Source organism: Anas platyrhynchos, chromosome 1 (genome assembly GCF_047663525.1).
Source record: "Anas platyrhynchos isolate ZD024472 breed Pekin duck chromosome 1, IASCAAS_PekinDuck_T2T, whole genome shotgun sequence".
NCBI lineage: Eukaryota > Metazoa > Chordata > Aves > Anseriformes > Anatidae > Anas > Anas platyrhynchos.
The window spans coordinates 16,595,242-16,616,746 of NC_092587.1; the positions used below are offsets into that span (position 1 = coordinate 16,595,242).

A 21,505-nucleotide genomic window follows, 5' to 3' on the forward strand; every position below is an offset into this window, starting at 1 on the left:
ATTCACTCAGCACATGCACAAAGACCTCTATAAAATACGAGGAAGTACTTTCAGTGATGGTTAATGCAAGCATCCTTCTAAACTCATCTGAACTGTACACAACCCAAGTGGGCATAATGAAAGAGTAAGCCAATACACCCTGGTGAGTAAAAAGCTTACACGAGGCGGCAATTTAAAATCCTTCTTATTGCAAATCAAGAGTAGTGGATTGTTATTATTTGCTTACCAGTATTGCATGGAGAATAGACTGCAGTACAAAGAAAAACTGCTACTGAAAGTAAAATTTAAGACAAAGTCCTACAGAATCATCTGCTTAATGTTTTGTGCTATGCTGACTAAAGCAGTCTTGATCGCTCAGTAACCTGTAACTCACTTTCTTCAGCCTTTGTTCCGTTGCTGAACCAAAACTAATAAAAATAAAAGTAACTAGCAAACAGACAAAAAAGGCATACAATTATTTCTCACAGCCATCCCCCACTGAATTTTTCTTATGAAAAAGAACCCTATCAGATTTAGTTCCTAAGAAAATACTACGTAAAGCAATTTATTTAATTTATTCCTAGATTCAGTTCTGGAAACTCTAGAAATACTCTAATCCAGCCATTTGTCAGCTATATCAAAGATCTAGAAGCAGTAGTGGAATGAGAGCATTATGGATAGCTAGGTGTGTATACACACACACACACACATATATATATAGATATAGGCATGTGTAACAAGAATTAAAGTTGGCGTAGAAATCCATATACAGGCTTTATAGGCTACCAGTGAATCTCTACAGAGCGATGATACTCTGCTAACAAATAGCTACAGCCATGCACAGATACTGTGCAAAACAACAGTAATTACAAGGCAATCTAGGTCAAAAGGTCCAAAGCCTGTGTCAAGAAAATTACAGTTTTATGCAATGGGCTTTACAAGGAAAAAAAAAAAAAGAAAGTAAAAATAAGCACCCATGGAAAGTCTGCCTGCTGTTTAAAATGGATTTATCCAAGAAGACGAACTGTGAGCAGAGGCTAAACTCAGGCAGCTGAAGCTCTGTATTTTCTACCACCAAGGTCAAAAGTGTACCAATACCAGTGCTTCCTGTCAGGGGGCAGTAATCAGACATGAAGAGATACAGACAGTGAAACCACTGCACAGAATCCAGCATATAAACATTTGTTTTAATATAAGAAAGGAAAAGGTAAGCCCGCATAAAAATCCATGGAAGGGTTTGGAATGGGGGAAAGAGGATAAGGGCAACACAACTAAAGAAAGAGGAGAAAATCTAATTTTTCATTTATACTGGCTGTTGGTGATGTGTTGCACAGAAATACTTAAGTTCACTGCCTCATATTTATTTAATAAACAACTCTACATAGGGTGACCTTTGTGCTAACAAACACAAAGCTGAGTCCTCATCTATTCCGAAAGTCATCTTAATGAATTGCTTCTTTCTACACTGGCTCACAGTTTAATTGTTAAATCTTACTCACAAAAAAAAAAGACAAAATCTCAGCTCACACGACTCAGCTCACAGCTTTCCTTTCTCAAAGAAAAGGAGCCAAACATACCAAAATAAGTAATTAGTACAATATTGATACAAGATATATAAATAATTAGTACAATTTTATCAAAACTGAGGCTTGGGTGGAAGAATGTTTCTCACTTATACATATTTTTAAACGTACAGAAACATTGGATTTTCTAGTAATCTGTAGTTTGAAAAAAAAAAACACATGTACTTGAGCTGATATATACTGAAAAACAATAAGTTGAACAGTATCATATCTTATTTTTTATGATAAATTACCTTCATTTTTTAATCCACATTTCTTCTGCTGTTCTGCCAGTTGTTGCTCACTTTCCTTGCAAATGTAACATCTGAAAACAGAAATGCAATTGAGTTGATGAAAATAAAACTATTCAACTCAACTTTTGTGTGTAGTACCCCATCATTAAAGGACTTTCCCCGCCATAAGATGGGGTGTGGCACCAACAACCCTGATGTACCATGAATCAGGATAACTCTGGAGACAGTATAGGAACTTAGGCATAGCATTCAAATATATTGGAGGTCAGAAATATGGCTCTGTGATGCTGTTAAGACCACAGAGGTTGGAAGGGACCTCTGGATGTGGTCCAAACCTCTACTCAAAACTGGTCTGATGGGATCAGGGTATTACTTAATATCTTGTTCAGTCAAATTTTGACTATCTACAAGGATGGAGTCCACAAGCTCTCTGGGCAACCTGTTTCAATATTTGATTGCTGTAACGGTGAAATACCTTGACATACTGCTGCTAGTGCTCTATTTCACAAATGCTGAATACATAGGAAAAATCACTTTTCCTGACCTTTTGGCTACTGTCTTGCTTAGAAAGCCCAGTATGTGGTTGGCCCTTCTTGCTGCAAGGACCCGCTGCTGATTTGGGTGTAGCCTGTTGTCTACCTGGATCCCCAAGACCTTTTCAGCAGAGCTGCTCCCCAAACAGCCAGTGCTCACTCCTTATTGTTGCATGGGACTATTACACCCCAGGTACACACTATTATGCCTCTCCTGAACAACATGAGGTTCCTATCAGCCATTTCTTCAGCCTGCCAAGATGCCTTTGAATAGCAGCCCTGACTTACAGCATACCAGCCACTCCTCCCAAATTGCTATCACCCATAAACCCACCAAGAGTCCACTCTATATCATTCATAAATAAAGATGTTGCACAGCACTGGCCCCAGTATTGATCCCTGAGGGATGCTATTACTAACTGGCTGCCAGTAGGACATGGTACTCAAAACCTTTCTATGTAGTCTAACCAATTTTCCACCCATCCTCTTATCTAGTCTACATCTCATTGACTTGATTTTAAGAAAACAGCAGGAGAGATCTTGGTAAAGCTAAGGTATGCAATATCCACTGTTTCCCCCTCATCCACAGGTAAAGGAAGCATTTCCCAGCCTTTTCCATATCTTTTGTCACTGGGTCCCCCACACCACTAAGCAGCTCAAGCTTCTGCATAGCAGAATGGTCTGTTCTTGCACTCTGAGGAGGTCATCCTTAAAGACCCAGCTCTCCTGTCCTCTTTGTCCTCCAGGGCAATGTTGCATGGGATCTCAACAAGGTTCCTGAATAAACCAACACCTGTTCTTCTCAAGTTCAGGGTTATAATTCTACTTTCTGCCTTGCTCCCTTCTCTCAAGACTTTAAACCATAATCTCACAGTCGCTGCTGCCAAGACTGCCCTCAACCATCACATCCCCCACCTTCATTTTCTGTAGCATTTCTCCTAATCAGCCTATCAATCACCAGTACGATTATCATCATCAACACACTCCAGGCATCTCCTGAATTGCTTGTGACCTTCCAGCAATTACCAGGATGGATAAAATCACCCATAAATTCCAGGGCCTGCCATCAGAAGGCTTCCTCCAACTGTCTAAAGGCTTCTTCACCTACCTCCCCCACTTGATCAGAGGTCTGTTGTAGATGCCTACCTCCCTGTCATCTGTGTTTGTCTGTTTTGATCCTTATCCATGAGGTCTTCCCTCATTCTAGTGCAAAGCTGTGTGCAACAGAGCTGTTTCTTTGCATTGAGCACAACCCCACTTCTCCCCCTGGAAAGCATATACATATGCTGTGCTCATGTGAGCAATCACACCGTATCTATAAAATCTCTCTGAGACATTAGCTTTGCATCCATTCATCGATTTTCAGTTCCTCCTTTTTGTTTCACAACATCTTGCATGTGTTTGTATTCAGACACTTGAAACAGACATGCAGTCACGCTGACATGACACAGAGGTGAAGCTCTCACACTCCCATGCTATTTCCAGACACTCTCTCAGTGCCCCTTAGCCTTTTCTTCTGAGAAGTGAAGGTCACACAGAATTTATACAGGATAATTGTAGTTCATTAAAAAAAAAGATTAAATAGTGGTTCTTGAAAGGACCTATACTCAGGACAAGTTGTTGTCATTACACTAAAACAACTGTTAAAATTGCTAGTTCCAATTACAACACGAACATTTGAAACTTTCTGAATAATTATTTCCACTTACAGAAGCTATAAGGTGTCCAGACTTGTTATTTATTAGGAGTAACACAACTGTGTGCTGTGGCATTATATTTTGTTTCATTTAAAATTGGAGATGGGGAGGGAAGCAGGCTTACAAAATTTTATTGCATTTTTGTTCACTGACCTGATAAAATAAGGTATTCTCTTTAATGAGTCAATAAACCTCTTTTTAAAAAGCTTGTCTCTTTCAGAGTTAGTGTTTTGATACTAAAAGCAACATTGCTGTAACCTCTGTTTACATACAGGCCTTTTCCAACAGTTCATGTCAAGTATCCAGAGATAAATATTAGCCTACCCTGTTCTGCAGCTATCTTTATCTCGTGGAGATCCAAGTGTGTGTTTTGCTGGTTGAAAAGAAATTGTTCCTTCATAGTAATGATGAGAAAGAAAAGTCTTGAAGCCTACATTAAGAAAAGGTAATTAAATTCTGCTTTCTCCTAACACAAAACAAATCAAAAATGTAAAACATACTTTCCAGTAACATAAAATTTGCCCAAACATCAAATACCCAGGCTAAACCACTCAGCTAACTCTATAATCAGTACTGAAAGGACCACAATAGTTCACTCCATCAGCATGCACATCCAAGACAGCAGAGTGCCTACCTCTGTCCAACTAATTGAAAAGGAAGTCACAATGATTAACACAGAATAAATATAACTTTTTAGGCATCGCTCTCTAGGTGAGACACATCAACACATGACACAAACACTACAGAACAGTGCTAGAGCGCTAGCAGGTTCACTAATCAAAAAAAGGCTGATTAATTTGAATTAGTGTTGCTTTCAACATCGTTCATGACAGTTTAAATACACATTTTAGTTCTTTATAAAGCTTATAAAACACATAAGTGTTAACTATCAGTTAATTTGCTAACTGTGTTATATAGCCAAATTCAACACAACTTTAATAAGCAAAGCGTTAATGTTATCTCCTAAATTACACAGCTTTACATAATCTGATTCAACACACTTGGTACCTCAAGGAGTATGCAATCAGGTTCAGTCTGTCCCTTTTGATTAAAAGCTTCAGAGAAGTGTGATTTGGACAGAGGGTATCAACTGCTCCAGTATGCTTACATGCTGACAAAAGAATGTAATAACCCTCCAAGTTACCTGAATAGTCATATCTCATTGGACCCATCCACCGTTTCTTTTCACTGTCTTTTAATATGTCTCCATAAAAACCGTAACCCAACAGTGATACAGAATACTTCAAAAATGTATTGTTATGATGCACAGAGGAGACATCCAGAGGCTGGCTATCACCTACAGAGGTTAGAAAGTACAAGGTTCCATTAAGGTTTATTTTGTTTCAAGCTACAAAAATAGTAACAACTTTAATGTTACAGATTTTTTCATTAAAAAGTATGTTGTACAACATACATATGAATCATATGTACACATATATATATTTCTTATACATGGAGAAAGATAAAATCATTTTTTACAACTCATTTCTTTCAATATTTAAAAACCATTAAGCACTAAGTGAAAAGAAAGGTCAGTATGCTAAAAGTATATAATGAAGAATTTGCACTAGGGCTATACAGGAGTGGGAGAGGATGTTACAAAAGAGATCAAAGCAGAACTGTACATCCAACGAATAAATTGTAAGTTTCATAGTATCAGAGGATAGGTAATTCAACCCAGAGGGGCCCTTAGGAGGTTTCTCATCAAACTTCCCACTCAGAGCAGGTTCAGCTATGAGGCTGGATCAGACTACTAAGGGCTTTATCCAGTCAGGCCTTGAAAATATGTAAAAACGAAGTACACAATCTATCTGATGTCCTTGTAGTGGAAGACTCAGAAGTGTTTATTTGTTTGTTTTTAATTTTAAAAACATCTACACCAACTTGACCCTATGCTATTTAACTTTATGCCCACTCTCTCTCCTCTTTCCACCACAGACCACTATGAAGCACCCTTTTATGTACTTGAGAAACACACTTAGAAATTTAAATACATATGTTTATATGCACATTTAATAATCCAACTAAGCTATTGTGATATACTAAGCACATATTAGAAAGCAGCTCTTTAATTCCAGTCCAATGGGGCTAAAATGTGCGTATGCTGAACAGAGTTAACCATAGGAGAGCAACAGAGAAGCTCGTGTGTAAATCTTTGCAAGAGCAGCTCCTAAAACTGCTCTTGTTAAGCACTCAATAAGCAAGTAATAATGAAAGAACAGTCAGCTGGAAATTGCATCCTTTATGCTTACACAAAATGGACGTAATCAAACACAATACTGTACAATTTTTCAAATTCAGTATTAAGAACTGCGTGACTGTGTTTCCTCAGTATATGGCAGATCGGAACGACATCACTAGTTGCAATGCAGTGAGCATGCAAGCTGTCTCCTTTAGCCCCCATGAAATTCAGGGGCTCCATTACTTGAGGACTATGAGAAGTGGCAATGCCAGTACCTCTACTTAGTGATGACAACATATCAAAAGGCATTTACTGAAGAACAGCTGCTTTCTTCTGTAGCTCCCCCTCAAATACGTGATTTTTAGACTGCAAAATGGGGAATTATTAGCTAATTCCAGTCAAGCAGAAGCCACATTTCTAACTTGGTATGAAAGCATTAAATTGCACAAGAAAATTAGGCAACTGAGTTTAAAATAATACTATTCAAATGTACATGCTACTTGTGACAACTTTGAAATGTATAATCCAATAATTTATGCTGTTTATTATGTCTTACTACTATTTTAAAAAGCATGCCAGAGAGCATGAAATCTTAAGCACCAAATCTTAAGTTATATTCCCTTGAAAACAATGAATTACAGTGGAGAAAGCAATTATTTTTTAACCTCCTGTATTTCAAATCAGAAAGAGACTTAAATCCCAGACAAGAAGTTCATTTTTCAACTTGGTCATTATATTCAAGTTATATTTCACAGACATGGGGAAAACAATAACCAAATGAAATTACTATTTTTGGACATTGGAAACATTTTCATAGCAAAACAGTGATTTTTGATCACCCACCTACAATAATATGAAGAGCTGATGTTACCGGATCAGAAATGCCAACAGTCGAATAGCATACGCAATCTGTTGATCCTGAAAAATGAAGACCAAGAGATTATTTTGTATATGTTCAAAGCAAGTATTATTGGTATGGATCTCTGAATAAAAGCTTTCTATTCTTGTAGCTGGCCCCTTTCTATTTTATGGAACAAAGTTAAATATATGGATAGAAATATTATGATTTAAATTGGAACAATAACTTTTTTTCAGGTAAACAGAACTTGTTTGTCTCCACGTAAACTACAAGGACTTAAACTATATATATACGCAACTCCAAAACTAACTCATAGGTTCTCAGATTTCTTCCCTGGAAATAAGTCCTTGAAAGTCAAGGTCGGAAAAATGAAAACCAAAACTTAACTTGTCCACGTATCTGTTCTCAGATTTGCTAGTGATATACTAGATCAGAGCAGCTCATATACAGAGCACTTGATTCCAAAGGCCTAATCAAAGTAAAACATAAAATTAAAAATGGAAGAATGACCGGTAACTATTTAAAATAACTATTTAAGATCTTTTGGTTCTTTCTCTTTGAAAGCAGTCAGGACATATTTTTTTGTTCCTTTTGATAATGGTGTATCCTTTTGCCTCCAACTTATTTCTCAGGAAATGGACATCACTTCCCCTATCGATGAAGAGCACAGAAGAAGCCTCTTTCAAGCAAACACAATGCAGAAGGCAGCTACTGTGAACAAGGAACTCTGTGAGTCAGTTAAAGAGAAGATAAATATAACAGAACTGGCAGAACAAAGGGAAATGTGACTAAGAGGTCTCTCTCTACACAGGCTGATGTTCATGATGGTGCAAATGTACCACTACAAGCTTATGTTGTTGTATAGGAAACAGGGCTCCAATTTCTCTCAGTACCACAACAGATGAGGCACACAAAAGATGCTACTGTGCCTAATTTGGAGTTTTATAACAGTAAAAATATATAAGTAGAGTTCAGATACTTACGTTATACTTTATTGCTATTTTTTCCAGTTTTATATTGCCACCTAACTCATAAATTTCAGTTAGGCAGAAAATTCTTACTACTTTTGAAAAGAAACCCCAGAAAATTGGCCGCTAGAACACTTGACCTGAATTTTCTGCTAAACTTACAAAAGCAGTATTTCATCCAGCCTTTCAAATTTCTTTGAGATAAATTTGTATTCTGCTACTAGAATTACCTTAAAGTCACTTCTGTCCTGATGTAAACAGCCAGAGCTTCCAAGTAGTCTCACACTCTAGGTGGGAGGAGAAGAGGGGCATCCACACAAGCTAGATTTAAACATCGGAGGCTCCCTATCCTCTTCTGTAGTCAATTAAAAGCTGATTTATCTGCTGGGCAATTTTACAGGAGTTATTTTCATTTCTCTTCAGTTAACAAGCAAGGGAGGCCTAAAATTAGACCTGATGTCTGAAATTAACTCACAAGAGTCTAAAATGGCAGGCTGGGGAAAATACCAACAGTGTTTACCAGCTATCAAATGATCCCTCTTTCTCAGACTTGCCAGTGGAGTAAAAAAATACCATCACCACCACCAACAAAACAAAAATAACAATAAATAAAAATAATAATAAAGAAAAAACTAACATTAACTGACCTATGAAACAGTGAAATAGCCTTTTTTTTCTTCTCAGATCCAGTAGTATGGAGCAAGAAAACCGGTATCATTCCTCATGTACCTTCTAAGAGAATCTAACTGGTCCTAACACCACATCATGCCAAGTATAAACCTAACAATGCTAGTTTCAAGGTCACAAAAATGTTCATAATTAGTAAGGATTTGGATCTCTTTGAATACTTCAGAACTAAACAGGTAGTCCAGACTATTTTTTGGAAAAAAAAAAAAAAAAGTTTTTCTCCTTTATGTAGCTTGACTTACACCCCTTGATTAACACTCAGTTTGGGCAAGAAGCTCACACAGAGCTTAATTCTTGACTAATGTTAGGTGTTAGATTTTTTTTTTTTCTTCTAAAAACAGTATTAAAATGATATAAATGTTCTGCTAGATTTTCTTTCTGGATTTGTAAGGGACAGAGTATAACAGAGTAAAGGAAAATAAAAGAGGTTTATATGGATTACACAAAACTATTCTGCCCTTCCAAGGCGTATATGAAGCAGTTAGACTGCTTTTTAATAGTTTTAATTCATCTTTAATTAGTTAAAAAAACAATAATAATAAAAGATTTTCAGATTGGAAAAAAACTTTTGCATTGGTTGTGCCAGAGGAAAAGAAAATCAGTGTGCAAGGGAATAATTAAGTTTCAAGTTGACACCTAAAAGTAGTTGCATATGTACGTGTGACACTGTAGACTGTATGTCACAGCTCCCACTCTGGACAAAGAGATCTTGTTAGAAGAGCTGATGGCAGCCTGAGATCAACTGAAGGTACCCACACACCGGCACCCTGCACCTCTTGAGGGGCCTCTCAAGAAATAAAACATCTGCACAAGCAGGCAGCTGCATGACAAGATTGACTGATCAGATGGCCCCTGGCTATAATGTGAGTTTAGACATCCATCTCACCTACAGACAGGCAGAGGTAGCATCAAAATCTGGGTCTCAAGTTCAAACTGAAACCTATTCACCCTAAGGAGAATAACTCCGTTACCTAAAATGGCACCAACCACCAGTGGTCAAGTGCTGCAGGTTACTCTGTTTGGCTTCCCGCTGCTACCCTAGTAGACTAGATGTAGAGGACAGCACATTTCAAAGGGCGCTGTGCCACTGCATGGATGTAGACAGCTGACTCCCAAACCAAAGCATCCCAGCTACCCGAAGTTCTCACCCCAGATATTTTGATATTAAGAGCCCATTGAGAATAGTAAGTGTGTAAAGGGCACATCAACTCTTACAGCAGCTGGCCCTTGTTAAAACAAGTATAATTGCTTTGAGTCTTTATCATACATCGTGTATGTTTCATTAGCCCATTTTCCCAAGAGTTTGTTTGTTACTAGGAGGTGTTATATAGGCACACAATTGCTATATAGGCAAATTCTTCCACTTTCTTCCCATCCACAAATTAAAACTTTTTTAATGTTAATGATATAAAAATTAACCAAGGTTTTTTTCAAGCTTTCGGTCACAGCATACCAAAGTAATAAGCAAAAAAAATGTCATTCTAACTGGTTACATGGATGATTCTGCAGACAAAATCAGTATTTACCATTCGAAATAAATGGGAGGAAAGGCAAAGCATTCAAACATCATTCTTCCAATGATTAAGACTGCTAACTAACCACTAAGTCTTCTCAAAACAAAATACATGCTCTTTCTTTGGGCTATGACAGTTCATTTTTGCACTCTTATTGATGGAAAACTGAACAAATTCCAAAGAACTGGACGACTGTCACTGCAGTACTAAACTAAGCAGGTGACAGAAGCAAGGGCCAGCTAGATGTTGATCCTAGAGCAAGCAGTGAATTTAACAGAGAAACAGTAACACACTTAGCACTCAAGAGCATTGCTCAGTGTGAGATACCCTTGACAACTGGACAGGTATTTCTACAGTGTACTCTGAATCCTCGAGGAGAAATTACCATGGCAATGGTTTTCCACTACATACAAGAACAGCTTCATCATGGTTCTTGTACATTTATGTTATTTTTATAAAGCCACAATTTTGTGATTTTTTTTTTTTTTTGTGTCACTCATTAACAAAGTACCACGCTAATGACAGAGTAACTGCATATTTATTCTTGGTTGAGCAGCATTTAGTATTTTGAAAAATCTAGACGGTGACTTTGCTGGGAAGTGAGTTTTAAAGGACAAGTATGTGACACATTCAAAAGTAAGGAGGCAAAGTTACTGTTACAGGGATGGATGGCTTGGGCACCTAGAAACCAAGAAATCAGTTTCACATCTGCAGAAGGGCAGGTTAGCTTAAAAAGAAGCACTTCAGAAGGATTTGGGGCGTTTTTTGCTGGTTTTTATTCTTGTAGATAATCACTTCAGCAGAAGTTCAGCACCATTGTATATAAAAAATGGTAATAATGGCAAATTTTAAAGATGAAATTAAAATCACAAACATTACAGGGAAAAGTAATCTTGACTGACTTGTTCTCATAGCAGCCCCACCGTATCCAATGCAGTGTTTAGCTCTAAGACAGTCGTTTCCAGGAGTAGAACTGATTTAAAATGAGGAAGGTGGAACAAAACATTGGACTTCACCTTCCAAATTGAATGTACTCATCCTTGAAATGAGATGCTAACTAAACTGCAAAGGTCATTAAATATTACAAATATTGTAACAGGGAATGCTGCAGATACATCATTTGGAATCTTAAAAAAGTTAGCTTTTAATGCTGTGCTTTAACACATTTTCCAAGAGAAACTTTACAGCCTAGATGGCAGTAGTACAGGAGTCCAGTCACACTTCATGATTTCACTTCTAGCTGGTTTTGAAATTTGTGAATGAATCTTTTTCCTATGCAACCTTCCCGTACGAAGCCTCTGCTGATTTTAGCATGAGCTTCAATAGGCACACATCAACACACTGATTATAATCACCCTGCATGCTTCCGCCCTAGGCATTAAGAGTTCATATCCTTGACTGCAGCAAAAGCAAGAGGAATCTGGATGCACTAGAAGCCTAAATCACTATGGCAATTAACACTTTGTTGCTGCATTTTACTCAATTCTCTCCAGTACTTGAAAGATTTTTCCCCTGTTCCCAGGGCAGACTGGCAGGCTTGGTTTCTGGAAGGAGAAAACCTGCACTAGTATTATGCCACAGCACAGTGTGCAGCAGGAGCAGGCATTTTTTTACCTGCTGAGATCACAAAGGCATTTAATCCAATCGGTTCTCTTTTACTAGAGGAGTTTCCAACAGCTGTTGACAGCTTTGTACCCCTCTTCTGTGCCAGGTTTAGGAAGAAGAATGAATTACTTTGGCTTACTCTAGAGAGTATCATTTTAATACTAAAGCACGTGGATAAAACCTCAGTGCCACGTTCCAATATAAAAGGTTCTCTCTGGTTTCAGCTAGGCATACTGCCACTCTGGCTGTAGGAAAAAAAACACAGCTGAATGTGCTTTAAGGGCAGCTGCTACTAGCAGGAAGTAATACCTAAAGAGAAGGTTTTTTTAGGTGCACTCTCTTGTAGTTACCAAACTAAGTGTGGAACTGGCAAGTTGCTACAGCCTCTAAGTACTTTTAACAAGAGACCTGTTTACAACAGCAGTCAGTCAATTTACATTGGCAGATTTAGGAACAGCTGCAACTAATACAGAAGTTCAGAAGTTAAAAAAGCCACATGAATAGAAGCCTTTATTTGTGGCATTTAAAAAACAAGTTATTTTATAAAAATGTAGAATAAATTGTAAGATTAACAGACAGTTTTAAACAGAAGACAGACTATTCTGTTTCCTTAGGGTTATTTCCAGATACCCTGAAAGAGCCACGTAGGGGTTTCCTTCAGAAAATAAGAATTATGACTCACAAGTACCATTACTTTTATAAAAAGATTCTGCAGAATGGGATTCTGCCTATGAAATAAAGCTAATTCCTCAAAAAAGATCATATGGGTGAGACTGTTTTACCATTAAATCTTTCTTTCATTTGTAGTTTCAAACCTCTGTTCAATTAAATTGACAGTTTCTGAGCAAAGATTAAGCCTGCTGAATTGAGTGCTAGTTTGCATATAGGCAGCATTTAACCACAGCAACAAAAGTGCAGCAACCTGCCATGTTTCTGCTACTGCAGTTTGAAGTTAGGAACTAAAAGATTAAAAGAAAAAAAAAAAAACAACAAACAAACCAAACCACTGAGACACTGTCACCTTATCCCAGGCACCTGTCTTCAATGAATAAATTCTCTCCATGTGTCCATGTGTCAGAAGACACACACACTTTTAGAACTTAATCCCTGGGTAATGGTTGTCTTCCGTATCAACTGACATGTTCTTAGGATTTTAAGAAAATGTTGGTTGTAACGAACTAAAAAAGCATTATGAATCAAGCTTTCCTGGATTTGCATTGCTTTATTCCTTTTTACTTGTTGTATTTCAGGATTGTCAGTTTAGCTTTAAAAAATATTCTTTTTAAAGACCTTATTTATTCTGGAACAAACTCCCTGAACTACTCTGAGAACCAGGGGATCTGCTGGAATCAGTATCTGGTCACAGCTCAATCACATCAAGTGAAGCGTAGAACCACACAACAGTCAGGTAAGCACCACAGAGAGATGCTTCACTAGAAGTTTCACCAGTGTGGAAGAGAAGTCCTGCTGCCTTCCTAAGCATCCTGCAATGCATGGGCTTGGCTGTTTCATACACTATTTCAGGCCTCCATGATAGCTAGATGTGTTAAGAAAGCATTAAGAGTTGTTCAGTGCATTTGATAAATACATCAAAATAATACTCCTACAGGCACTTTCACGTATTTCAGCAATGAAGCATTTTAAATATTGTATAACATAATTTGTATCTCGATCTGTTTGTATCTTCAGTACTTCCAAAAAATAATTAACAGAACTTCATGACCAGCTTCCTTATACGCTACTGTAAAGAACTTTTGAAGCATCGGAATAATGACTTAAAGAAAATATTTGAGTCTTAGCACCAATTACAAGGCTGGATGTACCTCATGGTAGTTCAGGAACACAGCACACACTATGCATCCAGATAGCAAACAGCTACAGCAGGCAAAAATAACAATAAAAACACTGGAGTACATCAGAGAAGAAAGTAGCTTGGTACACGTGAGCAATATTAAAACATCAGTGAAGCTCATACTTCCTGGCTGTGATTGGAAAAAATGCATTAAGAAATCATTGAAAAGGCAAGGTTAAATCTTTCAATTTTATGATGCTAATAGTTAATTTCCTTTTCCTAGGGGCAAAGAAATAGCTTTCAATACTGAGTTTTTTTTTTTAAACTGTCTTTTTATGGTCACTAATATCACCAGTAGGCAATTTCTTTCTGAAACCAACTCATGTAAGCAGAACTCCTTAATCCAAGAAATAAACATTAATAAGGGAAATGAAGGGTAGAGCATTTCACATTCTATTCTTTTAAGCTTAATATACAAACTGATTTAAATACAAAGGTTCAACAAATAAAAACAGATTACAGTTAAATATTGGGTTACACAGAACCCTTAATGTGCTAACTAACAGGAACAAAAAAATATAAGGGGATATTCACATTACAACTTGCAATACAGTAACAGTTAGACATCTATGAGCAGAAACTGTTAAACCTTTTCCAAGCAACAATTCAGATGTTTAGGTTTAGATACATTCTTAAAGATACAAGGAACACAAAATTAGTCACCTAAAGCCTGAGGGTACAAATGTTCTATTTCACCCTGTGTATTTTTATTGCTGATGTTAAATTTTCAGATAGAGTCTGTGTTTCAGTTCTAGTTAGAAACTCACAGATTTATTTCAGATCAGTTCTTTAATTCAAATCTCAAGCGTCTGACAAGGAAAAGAGAACAGCATACCAATGACACTAAAAAGTGCACTTGTCTTTCCACACAGTCCACAAAATTGCAGATAAATAATATAAAATTGCAGATAATTGCCATTAAAGAGCTGCAAGACTGAATCCAATCTTGGACAAGAGAGTCATTTAAGTCCACTTTTTAGACATCCCACCAATTGGGAAGGATGAGGTAACAGGTGGGTCACTAGATTTAACAGCAAGATTAATCCAAACACTGACTGTGGTCAATAAAAAGTAAATTTATCACTGAAGCACTGAATCCTGAGACAGTTTTCACAAATGCCTCTCAATTACAGTATGTGGCTGAACTGTGAAGGTACAGCACGTGGCACCAGAAGTAGCCTGCGCAGAATATGTAGTAGCTATCTGCGACCTGAGGACTGTTCCCCAGCTGCAGTTGCTTTATGTTTTCTGTGATAACAAATGGGAAAAACAAAAACAACCACGAACCAGAACCAACCTGTTGCCAGAACAGTGGGATGGTCTTACTGCAATTCTAACTACATTTGTGGAGCATTTGGAACCGGAGGAAAACAAAACCAAAACCACACACCACTTTTTTTCCCCCCCCACAGGTTAAGTCTCCGTTCAGTAAATTTCCCTCACTAATGTGTTTAGATGAGCAAAGACATTACTGTCAACATCTTATCTTGTATTAATGTAAAATAAGCCACAGAATTAAGAGAGCAAGAAAGAAACAAATTCTGAAGTTGCACATTTAAGACATCCTTTCCTTTGCAATGCATCCTTCCCAAATAGTGCATACGATCAGTATCTACGCTGGGATACAAACAGCTACAGTTAGGTGCCTTTATTGAACACTACTGCTCGTATCTCACACTTATGCCTAATTTCAAGAGGTTATGAATAGAAGGAATTTCAACAAGAAACAAATAAAGTAAACTGAAAGTTAACCCTTTCTTACCAGCAGGGATTATGCCAATCCTTATATTGCATTGGACTAACGGTGCTTTGGGATTATTTTGGTCTATGCCAGAGTCCTTCTGCATTCTTCCAATGAGACCATGCATCACTTCACTGAACATGCCGTCCCCACCAACACAAACAACACTGCCAGGAAACACAAATTAGAATGCACACTAACAGTCAATAAACAACACGGCAAGTGTTCTACTTAGGGCATGCACTGCACATCAAATATAGTTGTTCTAATCTCCTCCTCCCATTTTTACAGAATATAGTAGCTCACAGTCAACTTGGCATTAAACAAAAAGCAGAAAAAAAAATTCAAGCTACACAACTACAAATGCACCTAGACAGTTCTCTAACGTTTGAAAAATGTTGGAATGCAACCTAAAAAAATTCTTTGTCCTCTACTGCTGTATGCAGACAGACAGGTATCAGTGGAAAATCACTATACAAGGAAAGCACCGAACAGGACTGCACACACAGCTTTCTAAGTAAGCAAAATGGAAAAAAGGTACCTTTACCGAAAAGGGAGAGGTAAGTTTAAAATTTGTGGCTTCAAGCAGAAGTGTGCTATTTTACAATATTCATTTAGCAGGGATATGAAAGTCTAAAAACAGAAAAATGCATGCTCGCATGCTCTTTTGAACGTGCTGATAGCCCAAACAGCCAGAAGTCGTGTATCTACATAACCACTCATAATGAAACAGAGTTCTAAATGTTACCAGAAGCAAAACTTTGGTTTGCAAAATTAATTCAGGTCAGAGCTGGTGCAGCAGCTACACAGATCCTCAATATGTTAAAGCTCAGCAGTGTCCACACCCAAGCAAATACTAGGAAGTAAAAGACTATTTTACAGCAGTATACATTTCATGCACAATAATAAAATGCACAGTAATAAAATGCACGCTCTGAACTTTAAAAGCATAAACATTCTGTAACCGAAAGACTACTTCCAATACATCTTGAAGGAACACATGACAAATCCAAAATTATACATACATGATTTGGAACATTTCCTGTTTTCTATAGCAATAATTTCCAATGCACAAACACCAACTCTTCCACGTAGTCAGCAATAGATACTGCAGAATGAGCACTCATCCCATAGGACAAGTTAGCTGATTTTGTTTCTAAGTAGTGATGATTTAGATTTATTATTGTATTTTCAGAATTCTCTTATTGTGAATAAACTATCTTTTTTTATCCCATTAATGGAGAAGACAGTCTTATGCTGTCCAACTCTAAGTCACCGTCTAAGAGACTGTGCAAGAAGGGAGAAAAAGAGATTTGTGTTTCATCACTATAATGAATTTATCTCCTCAAAGCTTAAATACATTGTTCTTCAACTTCAGTAACCTGTCTCATCTTTCTGTGCAGCTTCTAGGAAAGAGAGGAAGTAGTCAAAAATTTCCACTCCAGCTTAAGGTCTATGTTCTATTTATAACAAATTGTATATCCAGATTCAGAGATAAAAGAATAACATGAACTTCTATTCCTACCAAGGGTAAATTTTTAAACTGACAAATGAAAAAGTTCACTGAGACAAAATTAGTATGACCAAATTGATTGCAAACATCAGATGATCATCAAGGCATGAGGCACCTGTATGAAGGGCCCCTAGTGAAGGACTACTGAGACATCTTCCTGAAGGGTTTCTTATATTTTGGGTTTATTTTTCTAATGGAGTAGCATTTCACTTGTTAGACAGATAATAAAAATAAAATACATTCACAACTTCAGCAGTAGTATCTCCATGAAACAAATGAGTTTTAAAAGTGCTGTGCTCCCTTCCAACCTCAACCTGCAATTCTGTGAACTAATTCAAAACTAATTCAAGAACTAGAAGAAGAAAATGAAACAGTTTTCCACAGACCTGTGAAACAGGCATATATATATATATGAATCACTATCATCCTTATGCATATCAGATTTATTCTTAAGAGTTATTATTTGTACAATATTACAGCATTAATATATGCCATTATGTAGTTCTGCATAACGAGGTACAAGAACCTGCTATACGGTAACTACGTTGGCTGCTTTAATTAAGCTTCAAGGGGAAGCTGCTCTATCACTGAGCTATTGGATCAGTACACTCAGCAGGGAAAATTCTTATTATGAGAAATGGGAAGAACAAACAGGAAACATGCACAAGAGGTTTATACAACACGCCTCAGCATATACACTTGGAAGGTAAGGAAGCAATTATCAGTAAGAATGCTGTATCTAGTTCTAAAATTACAAGCAAAGCTTTCCCAAATTGGGAATTGGTAGATTAAATGAAGAATCTCATCACTGAATGAAGGAAAAGTCACTTAATCAGAAGTGACTTATGAGGACAGGTGAACAACAATTAGATGTAGGAATCCAAAGCTTACCCTCTATGTTTCAGAATCAACTAGGAGAGAAATACACGCTTATACGATTGAAACATTCTTTTTTAAATCTTCCATTTAACCACATGATCTGATATTTAAAAATTTGCAAAAGAACTGCTTCCTAATGTCACTGCCATAGAAACATACTTATACACAATGTCCAAAAGTCAGGCTCAGAAAGACAGCATGCAGTTCTCAAGGCACCTGCCATTCAGGCCCAGACTGGGAATGGAAGAACCTTGAGATTCTGAAAAGATGCACTTCTCTGGCCAACTGTTTTTCTCAGTCATGGTAGGGAAACCAAAAACAACCCCCACCAAAACAAGATTTAAGCTGGAACTACCAAAGAGAGATTTAGAGAACCTTTAAAATGAGTAAGTACATCTACACTAGAGATTGTTAAAATCTGTCAAAAATGTTTTGGGTACCACTACAATTGGTCACTGCCACTTGTTGTAAAAGCAAGTTGCTAGGAGGGGATTCTATCATGTTTTAAAAGATACCTTCGGGGATGGGAAGGCTCATCTCCTCCTTTTAATTCTGGCATATATCCCCAGGTGGTACAATCACCTCTCTTTAGAGCTGACCAACTCACCATGCTTTTTTAAAGTCACTGTTAGCTTCAAGTTGTTCCTCTTATTCCTAAACTTCCTAGAATATCCAACTTCTGCAGTTACATACATACATATTGCACGGTGAGATTAAGTAGGCTGTTTCGTTGCATGTGGTTTTGGTTTTAAGCTATACATTTTTGTTTGCTTGCTTTTAGGAAGGCAAGGATTCTGCTTGTCTTCCCACTTTGATGTTGCAGCATTTCCTAAGTAGTCTTCCTCCTTTCCCCAGAAGTCCCAACTTCTGTTTAACTATTTTTCTGAACCTCCTGAAAAATACTTACTTTTATTTTTCTGATGAAACAGTAAGTGGCCTTAATGAGAATACACATATGCAGAGCTTACAGTAATACATATAATCTGCATCAATACAAAGCATTAGAAATTTGACGTTGTAGAAGTTTCACTTCTCAATACTTTACTAGACTAAGTCTATAAAGGTAAAGGCTAAAACATTATATTACAGTGGAAATAGAATCTTCCCATCCACACTAACAAGTTCAGCTACACCTTCTTGAATCTCACATGAGAGTTGCCTGTTTTGATAGTCCTTGACAAACCCTGCAGGACAGAATGATTGATTACCACTTTGGGCGCCATCTCATACAACAGCCAATTCTAGACATTGGCTTGCTTGATTCTTTTTCCCACTCTGTATTGAAACTTCACCAATCCTCAGTCTTATATATTTCAAATGACTTAAGTCAGATGAGAAGGAGAAAAATCTTAAATGTTTTTTTCTAGGTTACTTTCCTTGCATATCTGTAAAACCAAGGAAAATGCCAATACTGTCAAAACAGTTTACATAAAGTCAACGTATTTTAAAGAAGGTCTAGGAACTCAATCTGTGAAAAGCCTAGGAACTCAATTTGCAAATGTAGTTTCTTACTATCACAATTTGTCAACATCATGCCTTCACTTGATTTATACCATGCAAGTATATTTTCAGAGTACTCTTGTAAATCAAATACTGCTTTTTTTATTTATTTTTTTTTCAGTTTATGAACTTAAAAGTACCTGCCTACAACCATAGTAAGATATAATTTTAAAATACTGTAGTTATGAGAGTTTATTTGCAAAGGTTCTGCATACATTTTCAATTTTATAATCATATGGCTCATTTCATGTCATGAAACAGAACTGAAATGATTAGTTTATTCATTAAAAATGCTCCGCTTCTACAATTGATTTAATGAGAGAATGCAATTTTATTATCCAGCTAAGTCTTCTTTTAAACCAGTAATTTCACAAATAGAACAAAACTGGTGAAAAAAAAAATAAAGCCAAATGACATAGCGGTTATTTGCACTTGGTGAGAGGAACTATATTAAACATTTCTAGATAGTGTATGATTTTACACACATGCAGAGTACCACTAATACATTTTTTTTTGGACTCCTGTAAGTGTCGAGATCACCTATACTAAAAAACACTGCAGGATATTTCTCAGGCTATCACAGAATACTCAGCTTCTGGATCAGCAAAAGTAATCTTACATTGATCTTCTGCACACAAATCTCATGCAAATATCACTATACTTCACATGAATATGTTACGTATCGAACAGATTTACTGAAGTGGTTCAGTTTTCCTTTGGTACTCCTAAATGTGAATAACCTCATACAGAAAGGAACATGTCCTGCATCTCCCAATCATCAATGAACTCTACTATTTTAAGTTAGAGACAACAAGAGACAGAATACAGAATAGATCAGTGAGGGGGAAAAAGGGGAGCAAATGAATTTACTTACCCATCATATTTATTAATATTAACTTCAAATAAGTTGTCCTTAGCATGGTTAGCATGTTCAGTTACTATGAAGAAATGAGCACATAAAAATTACTGTTATAAAAATACTGTTATAAAAAGATATGGCTGTTAAAACTGTTATTAATTTATTAATAACCATGATTCTACTGTCAGTATGCCCACAAGAACAGCTTGCCCATAAAAAGTGCTTTGAATGATTTTATGCCAAGGAAAGAATTGGAAGAGACAGGCACTATGATATATATCTATACGTATACATACACGGCTATGTATAGCACAATTTTTAGCGAAATATTTTTCAAGTGAACAATTGTTTTTAAACAGTAAAACTGAAAGAGAGGGTAAAAACCAGTATTTATTATAGATGAAGAGATCAAATATCTCAGAACTACCCAAACTTACAAATTATTATAAGTTTGTACCTAGTAAGCAGAAAATGGACGTAAGGTCATGATTTATCTGGGTCTTTACACTTCAACTATAAAATGTTCCTTCTCTACCACTTAGCTTCATTCACTTAGTAAGAAAAGGTAAAATAACAGAATAAACTTAAACACCATACCAACTCTTTAAGATATTTCTGAGTAGCTTATTAAGATATTGAAATATTCATTACTCACTAACAACATCAGTGGAGATAGAAGCCAGACTGAAGAGTGGAGCAACCTTCTGTTCATAAATCCTCTTTCCTTGTCGTTTTCCTCCATATGGATTAATATACACAAGCAACCGCTTTGGTCTACACTCTGCAGTAAGGTAAAAAAACAAGATATATATATATATATATATATATATATATATATATATATTTTTTTTTAAAAAACAACACACACACAAAAATCAACAAGCTATGCAAAAACAAATCAGAAAGTGCTAAAGTAAACATAACATGCTTCTTCTTCTATCTTGTTTATTGTACCAAGTATACTGACAAAACTGAGTGAATGAGTAATAAGACAGCTGGTAAAGTTCAGGATCAGCAATGTTATTTTTTTTTCCTTCATACCAGCAGAACCACAGTGCATCAAATGGTATGACAAGGTAGAAAACTTAAAGAATAAGCACATAATACATAACTGGGATCTGGATTTCTGCTTCATGTTGTAGTTTCACAAGTTGTATCAGTTAAAACAAATTAAACACATGCATGCACAGTAGAAAACTAACGGGAGAAAAATCATTGAGTGTATACAAACTACCTGAGCCAGAGGCTGTAAGACATTTCTGGAAGCTAAGGCTACTGTGCCAGAGGATGTAGGATTCACTCTGCTCTGTATGCTCTTACG

The 21,505-nt window shown here is 36.7% G+C and overlaps 1 protein-coding gene across 2 annotated transcripts in view; it reads right to left on the bottom strand.

The window, feature by feature from the left end:
* Positions 1–21,505, bottom strand: part of CERK (ceramide kinase) — a 46,807-nt gene that overhangs the window by 13,279 nt on the left and 12,023 nt on the right. For both annotated transcript variants that reach the window (XM_072032926.1, XM_027458721.3), the window contains exons 4-10: positions 20,840–20,965; positions 20,200–20,263; positions 15,455–15,600; positions 7,051–7,125; positions 5,170–5,322; positions 4,350–4,455; positions 1,796–1,866 (exon numbers count right to left, since the gene is read on the bottom strand). In XM_072032926.1, coding sequence (XP_071889027.1) covers positions 1,796–1,866; positions 4,350–4,455; positions 5,170–5,322; positions 7,051–7,125; positions 15,455–15,600; positions 20,200–20,263; positions 20,840–20,965 — 741 coding nt within the window. The remainder of the gene's footprint in view (positions 1–1,795; positions 1,867–4,349; positions 4,456–5,169; positions 5,323–7,050; positions 7,126–15,454; positions 15,601–20,199; positions 20,264–20,839; positions 20,966–21,505) is intronic.